The following is a 21,209-nucleotide window of genomic DNA, read 5'->3' on the forward strand; positions in this document are numbered from 1 at the left end:
GTAACCACATCAAAGTTAGCTTATCATTTAATAGTCTCTTACAATTGTCAGTCAAATTGTGAACTCAGTTCGCCAGAACCCCTCCCCTCACCCCATTGGGATAAGTAGTTTTTGTGCTTTTGAAACTCAGCCAAACATTCATAATGGGCTCAGCTATAATAACATCTCTTGGAAAATGTCAACAGTGAAGCCTATTAAAACAGCAGGCTATTTTTAACTTTAAACGGATTGGGATCAAAATAACTTTTGATTGTGACAACAAACAGATCTTATCTGTTTTTCAAGAGCATTTAAGCCTCCCCCATAAATTTGTGACCTCTAAACTGTGGATTTAAGTGCTTGGAACCGAAAAAATGGGGCCTGCTTGAGCTAAGCACTAATTTCAAATAAACCTGCTGAGGTTTCTGTTTGCGTGATTCACATCCATCCCTGCCGGCCAACATTGGATCTGCTGGAAACTGGGGTGGGCTTCCATATCCACGTCCCGTCCGCCATTTTTAAAGGTCCCACGAGTTCGCCCGACGGCGCAGATCCAGCACTTGTAATTTGATTTTGTAATGAGATGTGTTCTTTTCTGTTAGACAGAGCACGCAGTAGCATGGTCTCTACAGAGAGTGCCTCCTCTACATACGAGGAGCTGGCACGTGCTTATGAACATGCCAAGATGGAGGAGCAGTTGCGGCATGCTAAGTTTACAATCACAGAATGCTTCATATCGGATACTTCTTCGGAGCAGCTAACAGCCGGGACCAACGAGTACACAGATAGCCTAACGTCCAGCACACCTTCAGAATCAGGCATCTGCAGGTTTACCGCGTCACCCCCAAAACCTCAGGATGCAGGGAGGGCCGCAAACATGGCAGTCCCAAAAGCACATCGACCAGGTATGTCGTAACCTCTTGGAAGGAAAATCTCACCTACTCTCGTGGTGTAGTGGTGAATGTGGTTCTGAGCTCTGGTGGCCTAGTGATGTGCATGGGGGTGATCCATTGGAATCTAATGGTCTGTATGAAGAAGAAGCAATACAGTGCTGAAGGAAGCTACTTGGTCCACCGATTCTTCACCGACCCTCTGAAAAAGCACCCTACCTAATCTCATTCCCACGCCCTATCCCCTTAACCCCATTTAACCTGCACATCTTTGGACATTGAGCAACAATTTCTTAGCATAGCCAATCCACAGAACATCTTTGAACTGGGTGTGGACAATGGGTATGATCCATGGTGACCTAGTGATGTGGATGGATGTGACCCATGGTGATCTAGTAATGTGTGTCAGTGTGATTGATGGTGATCTAATGGTGTACCTGGATGTGATCAATTGTGATCTAGTGATGTATGTGGGTGATCCATGGTAATCTAATGATGTGTATGAGTGTATTTGATGGTGATCTAGTGATGGGGTGGTCGATCATAAGACCAAAAGACCTGTTATGGGCCAGAGTTTAGAGAACCCCAAAGTGTATCATGGAGTTCACCTGACCCACAACTTTTAATAGATTGTGGTATGGGGAGCACACGGCCCACTCCACAGGTGTGGTACAGCAGAAATGGAAAAGTATTTTTTAAAGCAAAACAATGTTTATTCTATGAACTCAAGTTAACCTTTTTAAAACATACAGTGAACATCTTAGCAACCATCAATTCAAATACAGCCCCCAAAGAATACAACACTAAGTAATCCTTACTTTCCTTTTAACATCCATAAGACTTTTAAAAAAAACTTTTAACAGAAGCACATCAGGTTTAAATTCAAATACAGCCCCCAAAGAGTACAACACTAAATAATTCTTACGCTGTCCTTTTACCATCCAGAAGACTTACAAAAAACATAACCTTTAACAGAAGCACATCAGGTTAAAGTCACTACTGAAAACATTTATAATTCTGAATTCACCAAATGATCAAAAGATAGCCTTTTCATGGCCGAGCGATCAACAGTACACCTGCTCTGTCTGGCTTCAGCTCCAACACTGAAAACAAAACTAAAACACACCCTGCAGCAAACAGCCTAAAAAAAAAGTAAAAAGCTGACAGACAGCCCAGCTCCACCCACTCTCTGACATCACTGCAATGATAAACACCCATTTCTTAAAGGTACATTTCTTAAACACGCATGGATTGGATTGGATTGGATTTGTTTATTGTCACGTGTACCGAGGTACAGTGAAAAGTATTTTTCCGCGAGCAGCTCAACAGATCATTAAGTACATGGGAATAAAAGAAAATACATAACAGGGCAACACAAGGTATACAATGTAACTACATAAGCACCGGCATCGGATGAAGCATACAGGGTAGTGTAGTGTAGTGTTAATGAGGTCAGTCCATAAGAGGGTCATTTAGGAGTCTGGTAACAGCGGGAAGAAGCTGTTTTTGAATCTGTTTGTGCGTTGTCTCGTGATTGAGCCATGGGTTCCGGTTGGGGAACATACGTACTGCTTTCTTTGGCACGCAGTCATCCGCAGATTTGCTGATGACGTCTGTGACGGTGGTGGCATACTCATTTAAGTTGGTCGCTCCGAGGTCCGGGTCAGCTCCAAATCAAGGCCGGGGCTTCACTTCCGGTTTGGGCCCGATCCACTTCCAGGTCGTGGAGGTCAGGTTGGGTCGGGTCAAAAGGCATCCACGAGCCTCGGAGGATGTTCAAGCCTGCAAGAAAAGATAAAAGAGAGAGGTTAGTACTAATGTTAGTCTTAGAAGTAAATTTTAAAAGATTAGAATGAATATAAGTTAAGTAAAAAGTGGATCTGTTGGGGAGAGCTCGCAGGGAGTCGTCTCGCTCTGGCGCCATCTTCTGACCCTTTCTTAAAGGTACTCTCACATGACAGACCATAAGAATAGGAGTAGAATTCGGCCACTCGGCCCATCGAGTCTGCTCCGCCATTCAATCATGGCTGATATTTTTCTCATCCCCATTCTCCTGCCTTCTCCCCATAACCCCTGATCCCCTTATCGATCAAAAACCTAGCTACCTCTGCTTTAAAGACACTCAGTGATTTGGCCTCCACAGCCTTCTGCGGCAAAGAGTTCCACAGGTTCACCACCCTCTGGCTGAAGAAATTCCTCCTCATCTAGTGATGCAGGTGGGATGATTTGTGGTGATCTAGTGACCCGTGGGAATCTAATGATGGCGATCTGGTGATGCGAATGGGTGTTATCCATGGTGATCTTGAAATGTGTGTCAGTGTGATTGATGGTGACCTAGTGTTGTGCATGGGTGTGATCAATGGGGATCTAGTGATGGTGTGGGATGTTCCGTGATGATATTGTGATGTGTATGGATGAGTTTGATGGTGATCTAATGATGTACATGGGGGTAATCGATTGTGATCTAATGATGTGTATGGGGTGACCCATGGCGAACTAGTGATGTGCATGGGATAATCAATGGTGATCTAGTAATGTGTATTGGGGGATCTATCATGATTTGGTGATGTACAAGTGTTTAATTCATGGAAATGTGGTAGGGTTTCCAGATACAAAACGGAACATTATCTCTGCTCAGTAATCGGGTTTACTCAGTCGTGAATGATGTGAATTTTCACCTTTCAGATGACCCTTTATTGCTCATCCCTGGAATATTTCTAGCCACGCATATCCCACTAACCAACCGGAATATAGCCAGAACAACTGGAATTCAGCTGTAAGCTTTGAGTAAGATCATTGAGTATTAAATATTTAGAAAGTGACCAAGGTTTCATTTTGTAGTAGGTTTCCGGGCCACCCCGCTTATGACCAGCGAAGGGATAGGCAATGGTTTGCTTTAGCTCAAGCATTTTTCTGCTGTTGTCATATTACTGTTGTAAAATTCAGTCAAACAGCACAGGCTGCAAATACACCACCCACCTCAGGCAATCGTGTTCTCTGCTGTGAAACTAATGATAGTTCTGTCTGTGGATCAATGTCTCCAGAGCAGTGGGACTATTTGGGCGCAAAGATGTCATTAATGAGCATGTCGCTGGGTATTTTGAATCTATTAATCTCACTTGCCTAGCCCCTTTCAAAATTACTTCCACCCCAGAATTTTTTTTAATCGTGTTATTTTGTTTGAGTTATTTCCAGTCCAATCATGATCACATCTTGTGTAGTGTGTGGGTTCCCTAAAATGCACACTGTATCGTGGAGTCATACAATGCAAAAGGAGGCCATTCACCCCCTTTGCGCCTGTGCTGTTCCTCTGAAATAGCCACAGTTAGCCCCATCGGTTCTTCCCCTCCGCTCTATCAGAACCCCTCATTGGTCAGTTGCGACATTTGCTTTTCTGTTCAGAAAGTTTTCCCAGGAAATATTTCAAACGTTGCAGTGAATCCAGTGTTGGAATTCTTCGACACTAATGGAAGAAAGAATTCATGGAACAGAACTATAAATTCTAATCTAGAGTGACACCTCATCACGGTCCTGAGGGGGCGCTGCACTTTCAGAACCGCTGTCTTTTGGATTAGATTTTAAACTAGAATACGTAGAATCATAGAAATCATAGAATCACTACGGTGCAAAAGGAGGCCATTCAGCCCATCAAGTTTGCGCCAACCCTCTGAAAGAGCAGCCCAGCTGGCCCACTCCCCCGATAACCACTAAGCCTAACGTACACATCTTTGGACACTAAGGGGCAATTCCTTATCACGGCCAATCCATCTATCCTTTGGACTGGATAAGTACTTTACTATTTTGTACTTGGATTGGATTGGATTTGTTTATTGTCATGTGTACCAAGGTAGAGTGAAAAGTATTTTTCTGAAAGCAGCTCAAACAGATCATTTTGTACATGAAAAGAAAATACGTAATAGGGCAACACAAGATAAACAATGTAAATGCACAGACATCGGGTGAAGCATACAGGAGTGTAGTATTAATCAGGTCAGTCCACAAGAGGGTCATTTAGGAGTCTGGTGACAGTGGGGAAGAAGCTGTTTTTGAGTCTGTTCGTGCGTGTTCTCAGACTTCTGTATCTCCTGCCCGATGGAAGAAGTTGGAAGAGTGAGTCAGCCGGGTGGGAGGGGTCTTTGATTATGCTGCCCGCTTTCCCCAGGCCGCGGGAGGTGTAGATGGAGTCAATGGATGGGAGGCAGGTTCGTGTGATGGACTGGGCGGTGTTCACGACTCTCTGAAGTTTCTTGCGGTCCTGGGCCGAGCAGTTGCCACACCAGGCTGTGGTGCAGGCCGAGCAGTTGCCACACCAGGCTGTGGTGCAGGCCGAGCAGTTGCCACACCAGGCTGTGGTGCAGGCCGAGCAGTTGCCACACCAGGCTGTGGTGCAGGCCGAGCAGTTGCCACACCAGGCTGTGGTGCAGGCCGAGCAGTTGCCACACCAGGCTGTGGTGCAGGCCGAGCAGTTGCCACACCAGGCTGTGATGCAGCCAGATAGGATGCTGTATGAAGAGAGGCCCCCTCAGCCCAGCAGATCTGCACCAGTTCTTTTAAAGACCAATTCTGATCGCTCCATTTCCCCCCCACCCCTGCAATTCTTTTCCTTCAAGTTATCCAGTTTTATTTTGAAAGTCGCTTTTCAATCTGTTTCCACCATCTTATCAGGCAATGCATTCCGAACCCTAACCAGTAGTTGTGTAAAAACACATGGGACTGGATTGTCCGCAGCCCCACGCCAAATTTGCGTTTGGCGTGGGGGCGGAGAATCAAAGTTCCTGACTGAATCTAGCCCGCCGCTGCTCCGGGCCCCGGAGAATCGCTCATCCGCGAATTATGCCGCGCGGCTGGGGGGCTATTGCCAAAGGCCCTCCCAGTGATACTCCGCTCCCCACCGACCGAGATTCCGACGGGCGTGGAACTAATGTGGTATGGCTGGTCGGGACTCTCCGCGGCCGCCCTGGTTGGGAGGGCGGGGTGGGGGGGGGGGAGGATCGAGCACCGGGTGGGGGGGGGGGGCCTTATGGGCAGCCGCGGCAGCGATCGGGCCGGTCCGATACATTGTCTGTATTGTTCCGCGGTCCGAGTCTTCCATGGCGCTCGGGGCGGAGGCCACCGCCGTGCGCATGCGCGGACTCGGAACCGGACATGCGGGGGCCCGTATCCGCAGCCAAAGCTGCGAGCTTCACGACGGGTCCCTGGTAGCCCCCTGCAGGTAAGTGAATGACCTTTTGTTTTTTGCAGGAAACTGGGGAGTGCAACGCCAGCGTTTTTACGCCGGAGTGGGGACAAAGAACAAAGAACAAAGAAAAGTGCAGCACAGGAACAGGCCCTTCGGCCCTCCAAGTACGTGCCGACCATGCTGCCCGACTAAACTAAAATCTTCTACACTTCCTGGGTCCGTATCCCTCTATTCCCATCCAATTCATGTATTTGTCAAGATGCCCCTTAAATGTCACTATCGTCCCTGCTTCCACCACCTCCTCCGGTAGCAAGTTCCAGGCGCCCACTACCCTCTGTGTAAAAATCTTGCCTCGTACATCTACTCTAAACCTTGCCCCTCGCACCTTAAACCTATGCTCCCTAGTAACTGACCCCTCTACCCTGGGGAAAAGCCTCTGACTATCCACTCTGTCTATGCCCCTCATAATTTTGTAGACCTCTATCACGTCGCCCCTCAACCTCCGTCGTTCCAGTGAGAACAAACCGAGTTTATTCAACCACTCCTCATAGCTAATGCCCACCATACCAGGCAACATTCTGGTAAATCTCTTCTGCACCCTCTCTAAAGCCTCCACATCCTTCTGGTAGTGTGGCGACCAGAATTGAACACTATACTCCAAGTGTGCCCTAACTAAGGTTCTATACAGCTGCAACATGACTTGCCAATTCTTACACTCAGTGCCCCGGCCAATGAAGGCAAGCATGCCGTACGCCTTCTTGACTACCTTCTCCACCTGTGTTGCCCCTTTCAGTGACCTGTGGACCTGTACACCTAGATCTCTCTGACTTTCAATAATCTTGATGGTTCTACCATTCACTGTATATTCCCTACCTGCATTAGACCTTCCAAAATGCATTACCTCACATGTGTCCGCATGGCCGCATTTTGGAAGAATCCAGTCCATGCTGCCTCAAGTCCTTTCGTCACTCACTTTGTATTGTCTTTGTCAAACTACCTCCAACACCTTACACTTACAAATGAGCATAACATTTTCTAGGGTCCCATGAAGTTCATTATCACCCGACATCTGTTTTTACCACAATCCCTCAATTCCTACTATGATCCTCCAGTGGTCAAACCGCTCTGGATGAAAAGATTGTTAGGATCTGAGCAATTCATTTCCATTGATATTTCAGTGAAGGACTGAAGGAATGCTGCATTTTTGAGGGCGCTATTCAATGTTTATTTCAAATCCCTGGTGGACATTGGTCAATTGAAAATTTTAAAACTGAGCTTGCTAGAATGTTGTTAGGCAAGGGTATTAATGGTTGGCTCGAGGGGAGTGAACAACATTCACCTGTCCCTGTGCTCTTCTGGTGGTTCAGATGAATGTGAAATTCCCATACTATTCCACCTGAGAGCAGAATATTATGGGTGGGATTCACCATTCCCCGACGCCGATTTCGTAATCGGGCGGAGAATCCCCTTTGACGCCGAAATTGGGGAGCGGCGCCTGTTTGACGCAGGTTTCGTATGCTCCGTCCCCTCCGAAATGGCGTTGTCTTGTCGCACGCCGAAAGCCGTTGGGATGGCCTTAGTGCGTGACCTGAAGGCCCTCCCTCAATGCTCCGCCCCTGATGGGCCGAGTTCCAGACCGTGCAGTTGATGTGTGGTCTCAGCGGTCAGGAACCCGGAGTGGTGGCTGTGGGCTATGTCCAGCACCGCCACAGTCGGGCGGGAGCCGTGTTGCTGGCCGGGAGGGCTTCCATGAGGGCTGGGGGAATTGGTGGGGGGTGGCCAGGGGGCACTATCTGGCAGGTCGGGTCCACACACAGCCGGCGCCATGTTTTATGGCGCGACCGCTGCAGGTCGTCGACGTGCACGGCCAAGGACCCGGCTATTCTCCAACCGTTTATATCATGGGAGCCGGGTGTTTTATGCGGCGCGGCTGCTAGCTCCTCACTGGTTGCAGGACCAGTGAGGGGGCGCTGTCGATTGTTTTGACGTAAAACGCCACCAATGTTCCGCACTTAGGCTCAAAAACGGAGAATCCAGCCCTATATTTTTTCTCTGGCCAACATTCTTTTCTTAATAAGCACAGATGTTGGCTGTTCATCTCCGTGTTGTTTGCATGCAAAATGGCTGCTGCATTGTTTGGATTAAAACAGCCAGTCCACATCACGATTGTTTATTGTGAGAAGGACTTTGAAACCTTTCTGAGATGTGTTTAATCTTTCTCAAATTTCTTGTTCCTCAAGCCCAATAATACTATTGATTTTACTGACCTTATTAGCTACCTTAGTTGGCCTATCGAGGGCCCATCTCAACCAAGGCAACGTGAAATAATCTGATGGCCATTTGAGAAAGATATGTCAGACGAGACAGAGTTTCTAAATGGAATTAAAGACCTAGCAGATTTTGATCGGATTACTTGTTTTTCGAGCAAGTTTGGTTTATTGGTATTGCTTTATTTGAACATTTGTCAAATAGAGTGAGCGAACACTTATTGGTGTTGATGAAAGCACCCACCACTCACCTCTTCAGGGACCTTCATCACTCAAATATTTATTTTTCTCTTCACGTCTCTAATCTTTTAGTGCTAACCTTTGGTGGTCACAGACACATGACAGTTTTAAGAAAACATGAGAGAACTCAAATAAAAGTAACTCCATCCTAAAAGGTGCTAGAAATGTACTTCATTTCTGACAGACCATGGAATCTTTAATCACCCTGCGTTTAAAAGGGGTGAGGTTTGGGGCGATTGACTGTATTCACCTCTTAACTCTGAAACATGGATAGAATTTTAAGGATGGCGAGAGTTGGCGTCGAACACGCAGCCGCCGACTCTCTGAGTGCCATTGCCATTTAACCCTCACTCGAGTGCTGATTGGCAGTGGGCCGGACATCCATCCACCATTGGAGGGGAGTTCTACCCATGAGAACTGACGGCCAATCAGATTGCCCCACAGCTCTTCAACCCGGCCAGGCACAGCGCTGCTGTGGCCAGAAGTGGTACTGCAGCGCTCTGCATGGAACTAAGTCCCGGGACCTTCGAAAAGAGGGCTGAAGGGTAGGGGACATCCGAGGGGGTGAGGGTGGGTATCCTGGAGCTCCAACATCCCAGGGGAGAAGGTGCCCCTACCTTCAGAGTCAAGCGCTCCCCCCACCCCAGATGGAGAAAGGTTTTTTGTCACTTTCCTTCCCTCTCTCACCAGCCTAAAAATTGAGGCTGGGCAGGATAAGACCTTTAGGTCGGCAGTAAGTGACCACTTAAGGATCGTAATAGGAGAATGGACAGCTTTCCTACCCGAGGCCCTGCCTGCCCAAGCTTGAAAATGCGTCTGGATTCGGGCGGCAGTTTCCCATGGAGAATACCGTCCATTTTGCTGCCTCAGAATCCACCTTGGGGCGGAGAGTGTTATATATATATAAAGCCCTAGTCGCCACATTCCGGCGCCTGTTCGGGGAGGCCGGTATGGGAATTGAACCCATGCTGCTGGCATTGTTCTGCATTACAAGCCAGCTGTTTAGCCCACTGTGCTCTACCAACCCCTTAATTCTGCCCAGGGTTCAGATCTGGACAAGACTAACGAGGCCAAAATCTCTTTTTCATTTGCTTCTGGCTATGAAAAGTGCCACATGAGATGAGTTTGAAGAAGCCACAGGACTGTAGGATGAAACAATCTAAAATTCAGACCTTGACTAACAGCCGTGGGTTATGAGACACAAGGATGACGAGAGGCACAGTGTGGTAGCCATGGCTCAATTCGTTGCAATCTTGCAACCAAAGAACCTTGTGGATCCAAGTCCCTCTCCAGATTCTTCAGCAGAACATCTAGGCTAGTACATTAGCGTAATACTGAGGGTGCTTACATTGTCAGAGGCATTGGGCGGGATTGCCTATCCCGCCGCACCTGAGATCTGGTGCAGCATGCCCCTGGGATTTTCCCTCTCGGCAGCCGGGTTTCCCATTGTGGGCAACCGCACGCCGTCGGGAAATCCCGGCCTGCCGGCGACATGGAGAACCCAGCCCATTATCTTTCAGGTGAGACATTAAAGCAAAGCCCCAGCTGCCCAAAGGGTTGGGAGAAAAGGTCCCTCAGGGCTGTTTTCAAGTAGAGCAAGGGAGCTGCCCCATAGTGTCCTGAACAATCACCATCCCTCAACCAACATCAATAACGAAACAAATGGTCTGATCATTATCACATTGGGTGGGATTTTGAGCCCCCCCCTCCTCCCCGCAGTGTATTTTCCGGCGGCAGAGGAAATTCACCATTGACTGCTGGCGGAATCTTCCGGCCTCATCGACCACCGTGTTTTGTATGGCTCGCCCGTTTCTTTCACCAGGGAACCCACCATGGGAAAGAGGGGGGGGAGGTCACCTTCGGCGGGAATGGGAAGATCCCACTGTCGATAAGGACCACAGAATCCGCCCCATTGCTTTTTTAACGGTAAACGGGCTGTCATGTTTCCTGCATTTACAACAATGACTACACTTCAGCAACGACCTCACTGCCCGTGAACTGTTTTTGGACATCGCGAGGGTATGAGAAATGTGATATAATTGCCTGTATTCTTTTTGGTATGAAAAATGTCATCTTGGTGTTGCTCTGTGGTTGGGTTTCCATCATTTATTGCGAGGAGTAACTCTTTATTCTGTATCTAGCCCAGGACAAATGTGACGTGGAGAGTAACATTGATGAAGGAGTGGAGAAATATTCCATTCCTCCACACTGATTATCCTCAGCTTGAACGATAGATACCGCGGGATTCTCCAAAATGGAGACTAAGTGTTCGCGCCGTCCTGACGCCATCGCGTTTCACGACGGCGCGAAACGGGAGCGGGGACTACCGATTACAGCGCTGGAGCGGTTCACGCCACTCCGGCCTCCCATCCCGGCGCCAAATGGGCGCCGCGCCAACCCGCACATGCGCGGGGGACTTCTTCAGCGCGCCGGCCCCGACGCAACATGGCGCGGGGGTTCAGGGGCCGGCCGCGCAACAAAGTAGGCCTGGGGGGGGAAAGGACGGCCCGCCGATCGGTGGGCCCCGATCGCGGACCAGACCCCATCGGAGACCCCCCCCCCCCGGGGACAGAGCCCCCTTATCCCCGAAAGGCCGCCCCCCGACCCTTCGCGCAGAGTTCCCAACGGCAACGACCAGGGGTGAACGGCGCTGGCGGGACTCTGCCGTTTCCGCGCGGCCGCTCGGCCCATCCGGGCCGGAGAATCGGCCAGCGCAAATGGCGCCGATTCTCCGCACCTCGGAGAATCGCGCGCCAGCGTCAGTGCGGCGTGGCGCGGTTTTCTCCGGCCCGGCGCGGGGCTCGGAAAATCGAGCCCCCTAAATACCAAACAGAGTGAAAGGGATGTTTGTCTTTACACATGTAAATTGCAGGAGCTAGCTATGATTCCAGAGTTCTGACGCACTAAAGACACACAAATCATGGGTGGCTCGATCTTTGCTGTCACGTATGTGAAGCAACAAGACAAGAGGTCAGCATGACCCAATCTTCCAGCAGTGCTGGTGATGGGTTGGCACTGCACACAATGGATATGATGCAGCCTTGCCTCACTCACTTTCTTTCTCAGTTCCAAAATGTGCTTAATTTTTCCCATTCTCCCTCCAACCATCATTTTCCGCAGGAAAAAAGCTACAAAATGAATCCATATATTTCAAGCTCATTAGCTCAAATAAATCAGTCAGCTCACAGGAAAGCTGAAACGCTAAATTCTGAATATGCCAGAGGTCCCACACTCTCACACATATAAATACACACACACACAACTCAGACATAATTTTAGCGAAGGGCAGATAGGGCCTCGGACACGAATTCCACCCATGCCCCTATTTAGGCTTTTAAGTGGCCAGTTGAGGTCCTTTCCCCATCCAGCCTCAATTTTCAGGCTGACAGGTGCCAGTCAGAGCAGTGTGTCAAACTGAAAAAGATAAAAGAATCTCCAGGCACAATCTGCTGGCCGCACCCCACCCAAATGGGAGCGCGATGCGGCTGATAGATGCCAGGATAGGCCTCTTCCGGGATTTACCCAGCTCGCCAAGCCTCGCGAGATCTAATTGGATCTCGTTCATTTGGGCGGGATCAGTATTTGGAAAATCTGCATATTAGAGTGAACAGCTAGTCTCCCTCAAATGTCCGCTCGCCATATCTACCCGAGGCTTTGGGATCTAACCCCAACACCTCGGAGACCTTAGGCGAGCGCCGTTCAGTACTATTCCCCATGAATGGGGACCAGGTGGGATGGCACTTGGGGGTTGGGCTCTGTCAGGGGATCGGAAGCCCCTGGGCAGCCGGCTTATGGGCAGGCAGGGTGGCACCCTGGCATTGCCTGTGCCATCTGGGAATTTTGGCACTGCCTGGGTACCCAGGTGGCACTGTCAGCCTGGCAGTTACCCTGGTGATGTCAAGGTGCCAGGCTGGCATTTCGCCCTTGCCAGGGACCGGGGGTGCCCTGCCTGTGTGGGGTGCAGGGGGTCCTGAGGACCCCCTTATAGGTGAGGTGGGACATTGGGGAAGTCGGAGGGTCGGGAGATTGTGACACCGGCGAGCAGAGATCCTCAGTGCAGGAAATGCAACAGAGTGTAGACTCGGTGGGACATTGCCCTCTGGGCCACCAAAAAAAAATAGGGTGCCGTTAGATAGCGGGGTCATTCCTGCTGCTTGTAGCACTGGGAATGACCCTTTGTATCCTACCCAGAACGGACTCTGATTATCTTTGGTTAGATCATGCCCCCCATCTCAGGCAGGAAGATGTGGGGTGGGGGGTTGGGATGGTATGAAGGTCCATTTAGGTTTGGGACGCCTTCTACTCCAGGACCTGGTAGCTGTGGCCCTCCCTCCACCCCCCCCCCCCCCCTTACACTAAGATTGCTCCACTCCCAATGCCCCAGGGCATTCCATCCCCTCCCACCCTGGGGGGCCAGGCACTGAGCGCTCACCTCCCTGAAATTTCAGGCCACACACGCCCCTCCTGGCGCTTACTGTCTCAGCAATGAGTTGACTCGACCCGGTGCTGCCAGGCTCTGTGTTGACCATGTCAGTGTTCCAAGACGGCGATCCCAATTTGCAGAACAGACAGACGACTGCTTTTTTCAGCCTGCTGTTACCCAGTTATTCAGAACCTGATCCCACTTTCAAAATGGATGGCAGGAATGTGGAGGAAAAAGAAGTAATATTCTAATGAAGGCATGTAAGCGTGAAACTGGGAAAACTGATGGGATTTAAGGCGGATAAATCCCCAGGGCCTGAGAATCTGCATCCCAGAGTGCTTAAGGAGGTGGCTCTGGAAATAGTGGATGCATTGGTGATCCCCCTCCGGGATTCTATAGACTCTGGAACTGTCCCTGCAGATTGGAGGGTAACTCACGTCACACCGATATTCAAACAGGGAGGTAGAGAGAAAGCAGGGAATTATAGACCAGTAACCTTACATCGGTATTGGGGAAAATGCTTGAATCCATTATCAAGGACTTTATAGCGGAACATTTAGAAAGCAGTGGCAGGATCAGTCAGAGTCAGCATGGATTTATGAAGGGAAAATCATGCTTGACAAATTTGTTGGAATTCTTTGAAGAGGTAACTAGTACAGTCGACAAGGGGGAGCCAGTCGATGTGGTATATTTAGACTTTCAGAAAGCGTTTGACAAAGTCCCGCATAAGAGATTATTGTGCAAAATTAAAGCGCATGGGATTGAGGGAAATGTATTGAGGTGGATAGAAAACTGGTGGCAGAGAGGAAAGAGTAGGGATTAATGGGTCCTTTTCAAATTGGCAGGCAGTAACCAGTGGGGTACCACAGGGATCAGTGCTGGGACCCCAGCTATTCAAAATATATATTAATGATTTGGATGAGGGAACAAAATGTAGCATCTCAAAGTTTGCAGATGATACCAAATTAGGTGGGAAGGTGGATTGTGACAAGGATGTACGGCTCCTACAGCAAGATCTGGACAGGTTGGGTGAGTGGGCAAACCAATGGCAGATGCAATATAATTTGGATAAGTGTGAGGTTATTCTTTTGGAAGCAAAAACAGGAAGGCAGATTACTACCTAAATGGTTATAAATTGGGAGAGGGGAGTGTGCAGCGGGACCTGGGTGTCCTTGTGCACCAGTCGCTGAAGGTAAGCATGCAGGTGCAGCAGGCGGTAAAGAAGGCTAATGGTATGTTGGCCTTCATTGCAAGAGGTTTTGAGTATAGAAGCAGGGATGCGTTGCTGCAATTGTACAGGGCCTTGGTGAGGCCACACTTAGAGTATTGTGTGCAGTTTTGGTGTCCTTCTCTGAGGAATGAAGTTTTTGCTCTCGAGGGAGTTTACCAGATTGATTCCAGGGATGACGGGACTGTCATATGAGGCGAGATTGACTTCCTCCTATTTCCTACCCTTTAATTTTACTTTTTCCTATATATTCTAATTTTGTACTATTCCACCTACTCTACACAATCCTGGATCTCACCTCCCACTGATGGTTCCATTCCTACTTCCTGCATAGTCAGTGTCGAGAAAGGAAGAAATTGATGGGTTCTATCAGAGATGCTGCCCTTTTATATTCCTAAGGAGACTGGGTGAGACAATGGAGAGATCAAAGGGAAATAACGCATTTAAGGAAATACTGAAATCTATGTGGGGGATGGGCTAGCTGTATAGCTCTCCCAGCAGACAGCAGGAATAGTTGGTCAGAACTCCCAGAAGGAAGTGTGAACGAGGCCACACATGAAAATCAGCTGCTGTCACCTTCAAAGGATCCCTAAGGGCAAACAAAGTAGCTGTGTGGTAAAGATTACTGGGATTCTATAGATTTTAAACCCAAAAGGAGCTGCTGAACAGAAAAGGGGAAGACTAGCTCTGAAGTTAGTTACGGTAGCACAATGGTTGGCACGGTTGCTTCACAGCGCCAGGGACCCGGGTTCAATTCCCAGCTTAGGTCACTGTCTGTGCGGAATCTCCACGTTCTCCCCGTGTCTGCGTGGGTTTCCTCCGGGTGCTCCGGTTTCATCCCACAAAGTCCTGAAAGACGTGCTCGTTAGGTGATTTGAGCATTCTGAATTCTCTCTCCGTGTACCTGAACAGGCGCCGGAGTGTGGCGACTAGGGGCTTTTCACACTGTAACTTCATTGCAGTGTTAATGTAAGCCTACTTGTGACACGAATAAAGATTATTATTAAATTATGATCTTGTGAAGTACTGTTTACTGTGTGAAGCCATTTTAGGGTTTAAGTGTAATTGTATTTAATTTTCCTTATTTCTTAATAAGTATTTACTTTACTATAGGATCATCACAAGTAATCAGGGACATTATTTCTGGGTTTCAGAACCACTCATACTATACATATTGCAAAATAAAACATTTTGGCAGCTATTTAAACTTTCCCTTCCGGGATTTGGGGAAGCTCAGCAACTACCATCAGCCGTGCCTTAACAGCAGCCGGGCTGCTCCGTGTGGAATGAGACAGTCAGTGGCTTTCAGAGGCCGGGGGAGCTTCGGTAACAGTTTTAGACTGATACTGGCGCTCAGAGAATTAAATCAACCGAGGACAGGTTGCATAAACGTCGGTAGTGATCTCGTGAGTACGGAAGCTGATTGGTGACACGAACGAGATGTTTTAAATGTTAGAATGATTCAATAGCATGGATGAAGAGAAACTGTGTCCGCTGCCAGGGAAATCCTGAACAAGGGGACATAATCATGAAATTAGCTAGGTGATTCAGGAGTGAAATCAGGGCGTATTTTTTCACACCCAAGGTAATGAAAATCTGGAATTCCTTTCCCCAAAAGGCTGCGAAGGCGAGGAGAATTGTAGATTCCAAGACAGAGATCAGTAGATTTTTTGTTAGGTGAAGGATATGGAGTTAAGGTGATTGAATAGAGTTGAGATAAAGATTAGCAATAATCTCTCTAAATGGCAGCCCAGGCTCGATGGGCCTAATGATCTATTCCTCTTCCAATGTTCCTCATATAATCTCGGCATACTCCCAGGTAAAGGCCGAGCATTCATTTATGTCTGGTGCATTCTGGCTGATACGTGACTTGGTGAACTTCAAGAATGTGGCACAAAGGAGTTAATGCAGCATTTAAGCAATGTAACCTTAAATGTAGTTTGTGGGGGCGATTCTCCGAGCCCTGCGCCGGGCCGGAGAATCGCCGCGACCGCGCCCTGACGCCGGCGCACGATTCTCCGAGGTGCCGAGAATCGGCGCCATTTGCGCCGGCGGGTTTGCCGCGCCGCGGGCCGCTGGAACCGGCGGGGACGCCGATTCTGCGGCCTGGATGGGCCAAGCGGCCGTGCCAATATGACAGAGTCCCGTCGGCGCCGTTCATCCCTGGTCGCTGCCGGTGGGAACTCTGCAGGAACGGTCAGGGGGCGGCCTGTGGGGGGGGGGGGTTGGAGGGGGGGCTCCTTCACCGGGGAGGGCCTCCGATGGGGGCTGGCCCGCGATTGGTGCCCACCAATTGGCGGGCCGGCCTCTCCACCCCCCCTCCCCTCCCCCCCCCCCCTCCCGGCCTTCTTCCTGCCTCGGCCGGCCCCTGAACACCGACCCCATGTTGAGTCGGGGCCGGCGTGCAGAAGAAGTCCCCCGCGCATGCACAGGTTGGCGCCGTGCCCATTTGGCGCCGCGTAAGGAGGCTGGAGCGCCGTGAACCGCTCCAGCGCCATGCTGGTCCCCTGCGGGGGCCAGAATCGGTCGTACCAGGACCCTGTTCGCGCCATCGTGAAACGTGACGGCGTTCACAACGGCGCGAACACTTGAGCTCCATATCGGAGAATCACCCCCTGTATGTTGGGACTTCATTGCTATTCGATTCCCCGGGGAATATTCACCATTACTTCTGTGGAAAATCTCAGAGAAATAATGTACAGATACTCTGAATGATGAGTCTCCACTCACACTACCTTTAATCCATGCTCAGAATAAACCATTTACACATAGGGAGTCAGGCTGAGCGTGTTAGTCTCAGCCGCCCCAGTCTCAGTCATACACAAATTTGCTCATTCCTCATAAATACTTTAATATTTCCATTTTAAAAAACAATCTCATTCTGCTCTTGAAAAAAAAATTATGGATTGTTTCAACTGTAGTTTATGCCAAGATCATCCATATTTTATCCTCCTGGAATGTAACCTGTCCTTAATCCATCATATATTTATTCTAAATTAGGCCTGATTACCATCCAGCTAAGCAGAGAAAAACATACAGCCAAAGGGTCTAGGAAAACTGCTTTCCAAGTAAGAGAGCTCAGAGCCTCGGGCATCCGCAGAAAGCATTCTTGATTCATCGCCCATATTTAATTCACTCATTGTTCCCTCATGCAATCGGATGGATGTGGAATGAAGGCACAGTGAGCCAGATTAGAGAGACACCATTCACTGGCCTCATGCACATCTCCAATGTTATTGCTCCAACATTGAGGGCCTGCCACACTGTCACCTGCTCTGGATTTCCCTCCCCAGCCCTCTGCACCTCTCTGTCTCTATTTCTTCCTTTAAAATGATCCTTCAATCCCACTTTTCTGACTATTGGCTATCTGTCCTCGTGCCCCATATGTGGCTCAGTGTGAAATTTTGTTTGATAACACTCCTGAAAAGAACCTCAGGAGGTTTTACGCTGTTAAAGTTGCTATGTAAATGCAAGTTATTGTTGTTTTTGTATGCTTCCATGGCATCACAAAAAACTATTGCTGTTTTTGTTTTATAAACAGGATTTATGCATGTGTCGATTAATTTTCCTTTATTTGAAGCCACCCTTATATATTCTCATATCAAATCCTGATGTAAATAAATATGTGGAAGGCTCCATGATAGGGTTTTATTATCGAGGATTTCTTTTAAGGAGACACTCGGTCAGTAAGTGTTTAAGAATGATATATCTGGTCGAGAGAGTGTCCGTTCCCTTTAACCTGAAGCAGATCGCGGAGAACTGATCTGGTCGCTCATCGGGAAACAGGACTTTGTGCTGATTGTCAGCATCAAAGTGAGGTCTTCAAGGCTTCTGAAGTGTTTGTGTTCATTTCACTAATAAGCATCATGTTGAGACATTGGTAGGTAGGAGCGAGAACGGGATCTTTAGGCAACCTGAAAAATGCATGACGTAGTTTGTATTCAGATACTTTATAGGCAGTTAGCAGCTCTTATGTTGCATTGCTCATATCATTCCTTCATCTTTTATTCAGGAATTTTCCAAATGTAAATGTTAGAGCTGTTAACGGATGTGCATCTCCCATTTATTGCAAGTTCAGCAAACGTTACTGCTCTTATTTAATTGTGCTCATGGTGTAATGAAGGACGATAAGCTTGGCAATTTGTAATTCTCTCTGTTATTGGTATGAATTCCTACACTGATGATGCTGAAGCTGATTGAGATGAGAAAGAGCAGGGGATTATGTTCGAGAATGTCCGTACAATTAAAGCCATTTGGTTTTAGGTTCATGGGCGGGATTCTCCAGTCCGCCAGCTGCGTTTTCCGGCACGCGCCCCCCCGTCGGCAACGGGATTTTCCGTTCCCGCAGCCGGCCAATGGAGTTTCTCATTGTGGCCACCCAATGCAATCGGCATGTCCAGAAAGTCTAATTCACCTAACAAGCGTGGGCGTGCTGCTGGCGGAGCAGAGGATCCCGCCGACGGAGAATTCTGCTGCATTTGCTGACCAACTAGGAATGAAGTCAAGAGCTTCAAAAGCTGTTATTTAGTGCCAGTTGCCTCAGCTCAGTTGCACACCCTTTTCAGTCGCACACAAAGAGCTGGATTTCAGGGCCGTGGATCAGACTGGACCACCCCCCCCCCCCACACCCACACACACACACACACACAGACAGCGTGATGATGTCTGTGTCAGCAATACAACATCATCATGTCAGTTTCCTGCATACTGCAAGGTGAGAGGGTGTGGAAATTGAAAGCCCGCCCACCATGTTTAAGTTGGCAATTATACGTTGTTGAGCTTGTTGAAGAGCAGATTGTGTGAAATGTTTCATTGCCGCTGCACTATTCGGGCGTTGGAGGAAAAAAGGTTTGGGAGTGTTTCATGGCAGCAATGGCAGAAGAAAAGGTCATGGCTGAATGTAGCGGCAGATTCAGCTGGTGAAGGTAGCCGCCCCTACATGTTTTTTGATGTAATTTATTAACTTTTTTTGGAATCTCCAGGAAGAACTGTGGAGAGATTGAGAGAAGAGGGGTAATTTAGATTTTTTTTCTGTTTAAGGCATAGCCCCTCTGTCGCATGACGACCCGGCCTAGACGACAGATTGGGCACGGAGCCCCTTTCTGGGCTGTCTTCCCAAAGGGTGACCATTAATTCGACATCGGACGCTTGATTCTGTAATGTTCTCTGTATGCACGGATGGCGAGGTCTTTGTAGTTGAAGTGATCAGAGAACATACAGCTTTGTAAATGAATAAAACTGTTTGATAGAGGTATCTGGGAAGTTTGATAGAGGAGTTGGGGAAGTTTGATAGAGGTATCTGGGAAGTTTGATAGAGGTGTTGGGGAAGTTTGATAGAGGTATTTGGGAATTTTGATAGAGGTATTTGTGAAGTTTGATGGAGGTATTTGGGAAGTTTGATGGAGGTATTTGGGAAGTTTGATAGAGGTGTTGGGGAAGTTTGATAGAGGTATCAGGTAAGTTCAAAAGAGGTGTTTGTGAAGTTTGATAGAGGTATTTGGGAAGTTTGATAGAGGTATCTGGGAAGTTTGATAGAGCTATTTGGGAAGTTTGATAAAGGTATTTGGGAAGTTTGAGAGAGGTATTTGGGAGGTTTGATAGAGGTATTTGGGAAGTTTGATGGAGGTATTTGGGAGGTTTGATGGAGGTATTTGGGAAGTTTGATGGAGGCATTTGGGAAGTTTGGTAGAGGTATTTGGGAAGTTTGATAGAGCTATTTGGGAAGTTTGATAAAGGTATTTGGGAAGTTTGAGAGAGGTATTTGGGAAGTTTGATAGAGGTATTTGTGAAGTTTGATGGAGGTATTTGGGAAGTTTGATGGAGGTATTTGGGAAGTTTGATAGAGGTATTTGGGAAGTTTGATAGAGGTGTTGGGGAAGTTTGATCGAGGTATCAGGGAAGTTCAAAAGAGGTGTTTGGGAAGTTTGATAGAGGTATTTGGGAAGTTTGATAGAGGTATTTGGGAAGTTAGGTAGAGGTATTTGGACGTTTGATAGAGGGATTTGGGAAGTTTGATAGAGGTATTTGGGAAGTTTGATAGAGGTATTTGGGAAGTTTGATAGAGGTGTTTGGGAAGTTTGATGGAGGTATTTGGGAAGTTTGATAAAGGTATTTGGGAAGTTTGATAGAGGTATTTGGGAAGTTTGATAGAGGTATTTGGGAAGTTTGGTAGAGGTATTTGGTCGTTTGATAGAGGGATTTGGGAAGTTTGATAGAGGTATTTGGGAAGTTTGATGGAGGTATTTGGGAAGTTTGATAAAGGTATTTGGGAAGTTTGATGGAGGTATTTGGGAAGTTTGATAAAGGTATTTGGGAAGTTTGAGAGAGGTATTTGGGAAGTTTGATGGAGGTATTTGGGAAGTTTGATAGAGGTATTTGGACGTTTGATAGAGGGATTTGGAAAGCTTGATAGAGGTATTTGGGAAGTTTGATAGAGGTGTTTGGGAAGTTTGATGGAGGTATTTGGGAAGTTTGATAAAGGTATTTGGGAAGTTTGAGAGAGGTATTTGGGAAGTTTGATAGAGGTATTTGGGAAGTTCAAAAGAAATGTTTGGGAAGTTTGATAGAGGTATTTGGGAAGTTTGATAGAGCTATCTGGGAAGTTTGATAGAGCTATTTGGGAAGTTTGATAAAGGTATTTGGGAGGTTTGAGAGAGGTATTTGGGAAGTTTGACAGAGGTATTTGGGAAGTTTGATGGAGGTATTTGGGAGGTTTGATGCAGGTATTTGGGAAGTTTGATAGAGGTATCAGGGAAGTTCAAAATAGGTGTTTGGGAAGTTTGATAGAGGTATGAGGGAAGTTTGATAGAGGTGTTGGGGAAGTTTGATTGAAGTATTTGGGAAGTTTGATAGAGGTAACTGGGAGATTTGATAGGTATTTGGGAAGTTTGATAGAGGTATTTGGGAAGTTCGATAGAGGTATTTGGGAAGTTCAAAAGAGGTATCTGGGAAGTTAGATTGAGGTATTTGGGAAGTTCGAAAGAGGTGTTTGGGAAGTTTGATA

The 21,209-nt window shown here is 47.8% G+C and overlaps 1 protein-coding gene across 2 annotated transcripts in view; it reads left to right on the top strand.

Annotated features, from left to right (window-relative positions):
- The window catches only part of LOC140427700 (cell adhesion molecule DSCAM), an 854,163-nt gene that overhangs the window by 815,980 nt on the left and 16,974 nt on the right, over positions 1-21,209 (top strand). For both annotated transcript variants that reach the window (XM_072513215.1, XM_072513216.1), the window contains one exon: positions 582-884. In XM_072513215.1, coding sequence (XP_072369316.1) covers positions 582-884 — 303 coding nt within the window. The remainder of the gene's footprint in view (positions 1-581; positions 885-21,209) is intronic.

The sequence above is a fragment of the Scyliorhinus torazame genome, chromosome 8, assembly GCF_047496885.1.
Source record: "Scyliorhinus torazame isolate Kashiwa2021f chromosome 8, sScyTor2.1, whole genome shotgun sequence".
In the NCBI taxonomy this organism is placed as follows: domain Eukaryota; kingdom Metazoa; phylum Chordata; class Chondrichthyes; order Carcharhiniformes; family Scyliorhinidae; genus Scyliorhinus; species Scyliorhinus torazame.